The sequence below is a fragment of the Chrysoperla carnea genome, chromosome 3 (assembly GCF_905475395.1).
Source record: "Chrysoperla carnea chromosome 3, inChrCarn1.1, whole genome shotgun sequence".
Taxonomy (NCBI): Eukaryota; Metazoa; Arthropoda; class Insecta; order Neuroptera; family Chrysopidae; genus Chrysoperla; species Chrysoperla carnea.
In genome coordinates this window covers 57701291-57713391 of record NC_058339.1, presented here as the reverse complement: position 1 = coordinate 57713391, position 12101 = coordinate 57701291, and the positions used below count along the sequence as shown (strand labels likewise).

General features: G+C 30.1%; 1 protein-coding gene across 1 annotated transcript; it reads right to left on the bottom strand.

Annotated features, from left to right (window-relative positions):
- Positions 1-8303: 8303 nt before the first annotated feature.
- Positions 8304-12101, bottom strand: LOC123296142. Its single transcript, XM_044877604.1, has one exon. It carries the CDS (start codon positions 12099-12101, stop codon positions 8304-8306), a length of 3798 nt encoding a protein of 1265 aa, XP_044733539.1.

Here is a 12101-nt window from a genome sequence, read left to right as displayed (position 1 = left end):
CGATTTTAAGAAAAATGTTTTATTTTTTCAATCTTTGAAGGAATTCGTTAAGGTAACGCAGCCCCTGCGCTACGAATTTTTCTCAATTTTGATAAAAATTCTAGGCAAAACAAACTCAAAATCCAGAATCTAGAATCTTGACGAGTATGTATCTCGAAAACTGCACCCCCAATAGATCTACTAAATTTCCATACTTCTTAAGAATGATTTCTATTAAAATCTATTTTAAAAACATTTTAAAGATAAATAAAAATATAGTACGTACGGACCAGAATGATGTCTGTTTTTCGAAATATGTCCTCTACTTGCCTTTGTATTCAAAAATATCATAATCCAGAATATCTACGAGCACGTATCTCGAAAACTGAATGCCTGGTGATTATTTCTCCTAGATATTTGGCACTGTGCATTTCATTCACTGTTCATTCAATATCTGACATATATTGCCCAAAACTTGGATTCCAATCCAATTTTTCGTTTTATTTTGTATCATATTTAGTTTTTACCTGGAGCATCTCCTTTTTTATCTAGTATTTTCCATATATTCGTTGTGTGCGTAGTCATGGTAGGGACAATAAAATCGATGCTAGCGCTTCCAGTGAAAAATTTTGGCGTTAAAGGAGGCTGTTGACTAATTTGCATTCTATGTTATAGAAAAGATTCAAATTAAAATTATTGAAAAACACTAATTAATTAAACTTAATGCATTAAAAATTGTCAAAATAAGAAATCAAATTGCACAAATAATATTTTTCAAATGTTAATTATCATAATTATTTATTTAAATTTTTAATTAAAAATCCATTTAATTATATATGCATCTATACAATTCTATAATTAAAGTAGTGTATCGTTACCATGGAAACGCCCCCAAAAAAATAATATAGAATAATAATATGGAATAGTATGTCGTATAGTATTTTTTATTATCACTCCCATGGGGAATTTCGGTCAGAGTGTCATTTTGGAAGCTCATTTTCGAAATAACCGTGGCCGTTTTCTTATCTTCCATAAATTTCAGAAACGAATAATCGTATCATTTTCCTTCTAAAACATTTCGCCAATTTGCATTAATATTGCCTACTTCTTAACTATCTTTTGAAACTTTTTTGATCGCTTTTACCATTATGTAGCCTACAACCCACCAGCCACCGGAGTGGTACTCGACCTACAACAAGAAGGTAGGTATGTCGTATGTACACATTTACTCAAATGAAATATATATTTTTTATTAATTTTAATTTGTTTTTGATAAGGGAATTATTCCTTAATGTGATTTTATTTTACGGAAAATAAAATAAAAAATGAAGTTATATTTCATTATTTATTCTGTTTGTTTTTTCAGATGTCTCCAATTTATTTAAAAACGAATTTTGTATAAAAAAAATAAAATAAAAACTAATTTTGTGAAATACAAACGAATGTAGATTTACGAAGGTTGGTTTTTTTCTCAAACATAAGACAAAAAGAAAACAGGGTGATCAAATTATAAAATGTGGCGAAAGCTCAAAGAGCTTGTACACCTACGTATATTTTGAGGTTTGAAGACTCGTAGAAAAAATTGTGGGATTTAAATCTGTCCTTTAATTTTAATCTGAGTTAAGTACTTATTTTGCAACCAGCTTACTGGAATATATATATTCTGATATCTAGATATGTTTATCTCAATAACAGCGAATCTTATTTCAATGTGACTTCCACTGAAAGAGCTTATGAATTTCTTTTGCACACTTTAGGAAGTTTCCTCAGGAATGTATGAGAAAATTCACAACTGTAGCAAGGCTGTTAATATCATTTGATAACAATTAAATATTTTCTTTAATCACAAAAATATTTACTAACAACCATTCTATGAATAAATTTTCTTGCAACCTGTACTTTTTTTTCCTTTGAATAATTTTTGTTAACATGCCATGTAAATTTCTTAAGCATTATTTCAAACAACAGATTCTTAAACAACAGATGTCTGTCTACATTTTCATCACACTTATAGTCCAGATAAAGATGATACAAATGAAAGAAAATGAAAGAAACCGCTCGCATTATGCTAAAACCTCATGGAATGTGTTTCTTAGGTGTAAAATATCATTAGTAAGGCATGAGTTAGTGATGCAAATGTTTATATTTGTTAATGACCAATAAATTGTTAATTCAATGTTAAAGTTGACTTACAAAATAGGCAACTTGAATTACGTATACGTTATACATGTATCTGAGTTTTTGATTATGAGACAAACACTTAACATTTACGTCAAACAAGTTGCCTACTTACTAATATCTTAAGTGAACTTTAACATTGATCGTTTTATTGAATTAAGAATTTATTATTTATTAACGAATAGAAACATTTTCACCACCAGCTCGTGAATTACTAATGATATTTGATACCTAAGAAACACATTCCTTGAAGGTTCAGCAAAATGCGAGCGGTTTCTTTCATTTTCATTTATTACCTGGTTTTTGAAACATCTTTTACTGTACTATTAAATCCATGAGGTAATATATTTATGAAATTAGCGGTAAATGTTTGAAAGCGTAGCTAACTGCTAAGGATAGGTTATTTGTACTCATGGATAAGTTATTTGGACTTACGTGTTGTATTGTTGTCCATAATGAATTAGTACTACAATTAGTACAACAAAAGATGTTAGAAAAATCGGCTAATTAAGGAAAATGGAATAACCCCCTTATTTTTCGCTAAAACCTGGTGTAATGTGTTTCTTAGATGTCAAATATCATTAATAAGCCATGACCATAAGTTAATAAATAATAAATTGTTTTTTAGTGAAATAACCCATACGAAGTTTATTTAAAAAATTAATAAATAGGCAATTGGTATTGCCGTTATGAAAAAAAATTGATTAAAATAAATATAATTAAAATAGCCATGAACACTTTTCTATAGACAAGCTATCACAGGTGTGTTTATAAATCAACAAAATTTCATACAAAATATATCGCATCTGGTTATCAAATGGATGAAAGTCGATCTTATACCATCTCCTGTACTATCAGAAATGCAATTTTTTAATAAAAACGTTTCAGCTGGATTCATTCTTTTAGGGGCTGATTTTCAAAAAACGGCAAAGTGGCTTCTATTCATCCCCAGTGCTCAAGGTATCCTCAAGTCAAACATAAAGTCAGCAGATCATTAAAAATATAAGGTTGTTGAAAAGGAATCCTCCAAAGACAAACTTTTTATGAAAATCAATGTGGGCTATACAATAAAATTTGGTAAGTTAATGACATTTTAAACGGGAATATACCCGAATTTTGGAGAAAATTTTTATCAATAGCATTACAGTTTAGTAGTTTGGAATGAAATCGGGTGAAATTAGTCTTCTTCAGCTTTCTCAACTAAACTGAATTCCGTTTGGCACTGTGTGGTAAAGTAAATAATATTTACTATTCCGTAAAAAAAATAAGACCGAATTTGTATTTTTTTATTTATTTTGCATATCTATTCTTGTTGGCAATAATTTGATTGGTAAATAAATGAACGAAGTATATATAACTTACTACAGAAAGTTTATAATATTAATCTCGAAATTCAGGTGATAATGAAAAAATATTGCAATGCGACAACAATCTAATAAGGGATTAAAATTTGAAAGTTTGACTTTTTGTCAGTCAGCCCAAAGAGCGTGAGAAAAACAAGATATGTAAAATAAAAACCGAAATTTCTCGTGTCATGATTGTTTCTAGAAGCATGTAAGTTCACTAAATAGTTTAACCAATTCATAGACTAATCATGTTTTTTGTGATTAAGTAAAAATATTTGAAAACTATCCTTTGGTTGCTCATCCCTCCAAAGTAATACAGGTTTCAGAAAACTCACAAAAAAAGTAATATCGTATCTTTTGAGTGGTTTTCTATGTTTGATTTATTGCACAGCTAAAAAAACATATTCTTGAATTTCTTTAGGAAAATTTTTCAGAGCCATTTAAATGTTAATTCTAATCATAATCTATCAGAAAGATATTGATCTGATAAAAATAGTACGCAACACGGCTTGTTTTTATATAATATAGAATATAGTATATACTAGAAACTTCCTAGATGAGCATAAATGATAAATGACTGAATAAATAGATTTAATAGTAGTATATAGTAAGTATACTTACTTATTTTAACTATACAATTGGCAAAACTTTATTATTGCAAATTTTAGAAGAAACAGAACATAGGCAAATTCTTTCTCATTCCATTTTAACAAAAATATATCCAGCATTTCATTTCATATCATCTAATAATGATATATACTTTACTATTTATAAAATGACCGCATGTTACAGACAATCAAATTTTTGTCATTCTCAGACTAAAGTCGCAAGCCAGTCTTCTAGTCATAAAGTAGGTATAAAATGTGAAAACTATACGCAACTTCGTCACTATAATGTCACGGCGCGAAGTCCTAATCTGCATTAAATAAGCTCAAGGACAAAAGCAAAAAAAGCTGGTTAAACAACAATGAAAAATAAAAATACAGTATGGAGCAGAGAAATGGACAATTTTGTAAATTTGACACATAAGTTAAAAATTTTAAGAAACTCCCATCTCAAAATCAGGTTTGATTTGTTTGCGGCTCCTTGCTCCTAAACCTCCTGAATCAATTGCGGCTCCTTGCTCCTGAATCAATATTGATTTTTGTTTTGTTTGTAAGACAATTGGATCGAAAGCGTTCTAAGCTATGTTTCAAGAAACTGCTCAGCCGTTTGAATATCATCATCCCTTTTCTAGTTGTTATCGAATAGGGAACTCGAACTTCTACTTGAAGCATAATTTCAAACAATTAAAAATTAATATCGGTTCACCCCTTAATGAGCTACAATGCCATAGATACAGACACAGATGTTTAACTCAAAACAACATTCTTTTTAGCCGGAGGGTTGGTGATGTAACAAGCATTTAAGAAAATTAAGTCTCGAAGAAAATATTAGTATTTCTAAATTTAAGCAAATTGTATCCTGTTTTAATCCAATATTCTTAATAGGATAACAATACTTTGGAAATAAGTAAGTCATAGTTACTTTTACGCTTACCGCTGCACACTGTAACCGATGAATTATTCTATGACAAAAATTGAATTTCTTCTTCTTTGAAAACACTAGAAAAGGCAAAAGATGAGTGACTAATAAAATTCAAAGACTTTTGTGGCCTTTTAAAAATGTAAATGGTGATTTTCTTGAGAATACAATATCGTGGACTGGATTTGATAGTTTGAGTCTTTCGGAAACATCGAATTAGTGGTCGTTTAGAATATAATACAAACATAATGTTTTGAGTGATAAACAAAAAAGACTTTTAAATTATTTTAAACATCAGTCGATATAAAAGATCGTGGCATAAGTGTTTCAAAAGTTTGATAATAATCGTCACCCTTTCAGGTGAAATGTTATTTTTATTTTAAGTTTCCGGAACGTTATACTGAAACACCTTATAAGAAGTTTATATGCCCTGATTGTTTTTAAGCAGATAACAGATCAAACGACCTCCACTACTTCTTCATAATATTATATTATATTATATTACATAGTTAAAACTACTATATGGTACAATAAAATTCATCTTCTCTATTAAATAATAAAAACAACACAAAAAAGTACAGTTTTATAACTATTAAAAAGTTTTGTTTGTTTTTAAAAGTAGATTTATTAAGAGTTTGATTTCTTACTTATTATAAGAGAGTGGATTCTAGACACCCTAGTTTCGAAATTATCTGCCAAGGATTGCAAAATAATAATTAACTAATAATCTGGGAGACACGCGGAAAAAACCCGCGCATGAGGGTTGCTTGGATCTTTTATTCAAACCTAGAGATATTGTATTTCCTACCATTTTTCCAGGTAAAAACTATACACCTCCGAAATAGGAATAGTTTCGGGAAGGTCTTTTTGACATGATTGTAACCCGAAATTGGATTGAGAAGATTGATAGTGTTAACGAAACATGACAAATAAACAAACCACAAACAAGGAAAAATTTACAAAATTTAAAAAACTAACGACAAGTTTTTCTGATACGGAAACCCTAAACTCGCACTTGAAACATATCTAAGAACACTCTCCATTAAATTATCTTTCAAACAATACAAAAATAATAATAAAAATTGGTTCATTCGTTAAGGGGCTAGGATAGACAGACAGACAGGCAGACGCACACACATAACGGTCAAACTTATAACACCCCTTTTTTATTTCAGGGGCTAAAAATAGACACAAAGACTTCAGCATTGCAACAGAACATTCTAAACACGTTTATGATATGCACTCCTCGAAATGAGCAAAACCCTTGATTTTTAATAGTTTTATTTAAAATATTTGTTGATGATTTTGAAAAATATTCATAATTTAAGACGCATAATGTGTTTTGTGAATTTATAATCTGGGTGCCCATCAGCATACACCTTTACAAATTTGTATGTAACTTAGCCTTGTATGTGTGGCATTCTCAATTACGTGGATCGAAAATCTTTTAATGGCGCAGGCAATGTTGCTATTCTAATCGTATGATAATTGCTTAGCAAATGCAAAAATCGTTTTACGGGACACTGAACCAAAGAGAAGTAAGGTTATCTGACAAATTTGACAATTTTAATTTTTTGCAATTTTCAAGCTGAACCAGATCCGCCGAATAAAAACGATACGAGACGTGTGAAAGAGAACACCTCACTTACATGAATTTTCTACCATATGCTGACGGGCACTAGGTCTAGTATCTATATAGGTACATACATGCACAATAAAAGAGATATATTCTGGATCACATAACTGTTTAGATAATATATGCTCACATTGTGAATATAAATATTGATTGTATCACGATATTGGGTTTAGGTTGGGTGTATAGCAACATAATATAATAATATAGGACCATAAACCAGAGATGTGTAGTGTGTACGGTTGTATGATCTAATGGACAAGAGCTATACCATTTCACAATCATACCTTTCACAGCTCAAATTAAATCGAGAGACTAAACTAAAAAGACACCAAAGATTGAAAGTAGGATATTAGCTTGTATAATTAACAATAAAATAAAGTTATAAAAAGCAAAACTCTCCACACCCCAAATCACCCCGAAAAGAGTATGAAACAAGAAAAAATTCTCATCCGGAAACTTTTTAAACTTAGACGTCCTCAGTAGATAAGCTATACCAGTCCGGGCCCACTTTTGCTCATTTTTACATGTTATTTCTTATGGGAAATTCTAAGGTCCATTTTGCACTTTTTTGTTCCTTTTTATGTAATGCTGGTTGCCTAACCTTAACGCATACTTATTATTTATGTATGTATATTGTATTCAATTACAACCCATCTGAACCACACTTGTTAACACACTTACATCATACTCTTTACTTACCATTATTTGTAATTTAGCATACGTAGCGTACGTTGGTATAATTGTCAACATAACTTCTTCATGTATTAACAGCGAATATTAATAATATTATATGGATTGCTTAAAAAAATTTTACTTACTACTATAAGATTTGAACGCGGGCCCTCATGAGCTGAAGTCTACTATGCTAACCACTCAACCACAAGACCTTGTTACAACATAGACAAAAAAAGTTAATAACTTAAAAACGTTTTTACAAAAATAATTTAAAATATTATATTCATGAAGGTCAAATATTATTTAAAGTGTTTTGTAAAAAGAAACTCAATTACATTATTTAGATTTTTATTTTATTAGTAAACAATATTGATATACAGTATAATAATATTAATATATACTAAATTATAAATAGATAGCTAATTTACAAGGTAATAATAATTCAATGGTTAATTATGCATTTTTTAATTTATTGGTAGATTTTTATTTTATTGGTAAACAATTGATATACAATACAATAATATTAATACTAAATTATAAATAGATAATTAATTTATAAGATAACAATTCTATTGCTAAAAGAAAACTCTAATTAATTTGTTTAATTATATGTAAATAATTTAATATATAAGTTTCTGCAAGTCCTATGACAAATTTTAAAACATACGATTTTTTTTTTATAAATGAGCATATATTCAATTTGTTTTAGAGGTTATAAAAATTAATTTTACGTTACACACACACACAATCACACCTCAATGAGATGACATTTTAAAAATCAACAAAAAAAACATTTTAACATAATATTAAATAGGTAATAATTAATTAATTAATTAAAGTTTACACTGATTTTTTAACAATATTGAGATTATTGAGATAACTTATGAATTCAAGAATTTCACTATAAATGATATTAGCATCGATCTCTTCAATGAATAAGTGATATTGTCATGCTTACGAATTAACTATACATTTTTTTTCTTTTTGATGCAAGGTTCATCTATATATTCAGCTTTTCGTTTATAGGTTGTAGTATTCAAAGAATAGTGACCCCAGGGTAGTGTATCATAGGAACCAGGTATAATATATCGCTTATCATCATAAGGGCTTAGAGCAATTTTTGTCTGAGTTTGGGTGTAAAGCTTAAGTTTATCAGATTTTATGAGGTTTTGATCAACTGATATCTCTTTAAATTCCTCCAAACATTCAACATAATCTTCAAATGTTATTTTCGTACTAAGAACTGACCTTTTAACTCCCTTAGCTTTTTTTGTTAACCCAAGATTATTTGGTTCTTGTTTAATATTCCCATGATTAAATATAGCATCATCAAGTGATTTTGATTGTTTTTCTAGAGGGGTTGCTATTTTTAATGTATATAATTTTGATCGTAATCCTACAAAATGAGTCATAGGAGTTCCATTGTTTTCATCCTTCATCATACCAAGCACTTTCTTATTAACGCAAGGTATATTATAAACATTAGAAGGATGGTAATCACTGGTATCAAAATACTTGTGACAATCTCTTTTTATCATTTCATAGGGATCATGGTTTTTAATTTCGTAAATAACCGAGTCAGTATCTGTATAGATAGCGGTAGAATCATCACCCAGCTGTGGAATCATATAGCCATAATGAAAATCATAAATTGTAGTTTTAGCTAAATCTAAGATTGCCATACCAATATACAAAGGCTTATTGAAGAATATCTCCATCTTTTTCAACTCAATAGCCACCAAGTTTGAATTGAAAATTGTACAAGAATGAAATTGGGGTTTAGATATATAAGCTTCTGCCCCATATCGACCCTCCCATTTTGTAACAAGCTTTACATTAGAATGTTTCCTAATATTTTCCATTGTTTTTCCAAAGACGGCATTGTTCATTAATTTATACAAATTTTTCTCAAAATCATTATTAGCATTCTTTCGTAGTTTGGTATTTAAATCAATATATGATTGAAGCCAAGGCGACTGTTTAAATTTTAAAACTTTATGAATTTTTTCTAATTTTAGCCCATTGTTTAATGCCTGCTTCAATGTTCTATAATGAATTACATATCGCTCTTTATCATGAAGAGTACCCATCAATTTACTCTGTTTAGAATTAGGTGCTGTTCTATGTTCAGGGCAAAAAGGTAAATCCTTATGTTTATCATGAAGTTCTTCAGGATATTTGAGATCCACTTCTAAGAAATATCCATTATCAGCGTCATCTAAAATCATCGAAACATCAATATCTGTATCACACCACTCAAAACCACTGTAAGGAAGACACTGACTCATCGCCCATCCATATTGATTGTTAATGTCTGTATAAAGTAAATACACTTCAGGCTTGGATGGATCAAATCCTGGAATGTATTTATTATTCGCTGTGGAACGTCGTTTCATACATTGACTCAAACCACCGCGAATTCCTCGTTCGACAAACATCATCATATCTATATCAGTCAACAATTCGAGCTCAATATTTGTATACTTCAACATACAGTCAAACGTAAATCCCGGAAGTGTATAGTAATTTCCCGGGTCAATGTTGTACGTAGACAGACAGGTTGCTCTAAACGTTTCGAAAATATCCGTAAGTAGCATTATATCCGTTTCCATATAGAGATCTACATAATCACCTAAATTTGAACAATTAAATGCTGACCAAACGTTTTGCGCATGATGATACATTTGTCTAGAACACTGTTTCTCCTCCAATCGATTATAGAATGCTTCTATGTTCGGTAGTTGAGTGTAATTAAATTTATCAAAAGAATCAATAAAATCATATGGCATTACACCTTTCTTTTTCAACAATTGAAACTGATTTTCTGAAACGTTAGAAAAACGCTTCTTCATGTTAGGAAATTCCGACAAGTATGAAGCTAGCTTATCAAGGGAAGAAGCTAAAAATCTGAATGAATCTATGAATCGAAATTTTATAGATGAATCTTCAATGTTTTTGGTGAAAGAAATATATTTTTCTTTGGTAACAGGTAAAAGTTCAACGCGCCCTCCAATCTTTGTCGCAACATCTTCAACTATCAGCATCCCATCATAATTTGACATATTATGGAACACTACAGGAACAACATGGCTATCTTGATAATTAATATTACATGATTCGTGGGCAGGGCCTCTGTAATTGGTACCATCTTTATATCCACCAGTTTTCGACGCAAGATGAAAATGGTCTCTAACTTTCTTTTCCTCATCCACAAATGGTTTATTACATATATGACAATGTGTAGATTTCTGAAAATCTTCCTCTTCAATAGTAGTTAATGGATCCATCTCATACGAGCACAATAAAATTGTTTCCACTTCTTCAGATATTTGTTTTAACTCCCTTATAAACCAATCCATACAATCCACTCCACGATATGAACGATAATATGATAATGAATCATCATAAGCACATTTAAAATAATACCCAACAACAGCAGGTATATGTTTTTGATACCGAATTTTATCATCCAGAGGTTCCAATACAGATTCGATATCCCCGTAAATGATAAAAGGGGTTTTCTCTTTATTTTTAAAATTTTTGAATTTTAAAATATTTTCTCCTTCCTTAGGCATTCTTATCGCACAATCATTCATTTTCTTACAGTTTTCATAATGGCTGTTCAATTTTTCTTCTGAGTAGAAATAGTGTAAGCATCGCTCACAGAAAAACTTTTTATGACCATCTTTATTCAGCTGGGAGGAAACCAAACGTGATAGATTTTTAACCCAAACGTAATGATAACGAATGGGTAATAAATTATTATCATTATCATCAACATCTTCATCATACTGATCTTGAATCAGTAATAAATTCACATGATTAATCAATTTATTTTTTGTTAAGTAGCATGGCACAACATTAAAATTTTTCAAGTGTTTCTTCAGTACATAAACATTTATCGATATTTCATTTTGATTTTCAAAGTTAGGTATCTGTTTTAGTGTCATTGGAAACTGTACACCTTTCAACTTCAACACTTTTGAATAATGTGGATATTTTGAAATACGCTGGGGATGCTTCTCAACTGGATACAATGCTGACGTCACAGCCCACGCAAAGCATGCATTATCATCATTCTTTACGTTTATACAAGCTTCTAGTCGTTTGATTTGGGTAGGTAGTTCAATATATGACGATCCAAGTAATGGTGTATATTTATTTATATTAACACCAAGGTTAATAATGTTTACTAGAGCCCAACCGCTATCGCGTTCCTGGAATTCTTCCAAATCACGTGTTATCGGACCAACAACATTCTTCCCAAACCATTCATTCACATCAGTATTCTGATATATTGGATTATTTGAAGTAGTGAAGTATTTGTGTTCAGTTATCATTTTGTTTGCAGATACAATTTGAAATTCTCCACAGAAAATAACGTTAACTTTTATAGCTTCATGAATTTTCAGAACGTTACTTATTCTTCGTCGAAAAAGTGCTTCACAATCCTTCAAAAATGCTTTAGGATCTTTATGTTTCAGATTACTAATAATACCAGTTCTAAGCCGACTCTCAAATGCAGATAGGGAATCATCCCATCGTACTCTCTTTGCAGCCGTCTCTTTTCGACTTTGAACACCTGCTCCGTGCTTTAACATACACTTAAGATTGCAACGATAACTTTTTACAAGAGCCAAGTTTGCTAACAAATTCTGCTTTTTACCAACAGATTTTGCAGCTTTCAATTTTTTACATATCCGTCGAACAGCAATATTGCAATTTTTCAATCCATCTCCAATATTCAATTTATTAGCAGTCAT

Excerpts from the sequence above, each read along its gene's own strand:
- LOC123296142 (XM_044877604.1), bottom strand. The coding sequence starts at position 12,101 with ATGACTGCTAATAAATTGAATATTGGAGATGGATTGAAAAATTGCAAT.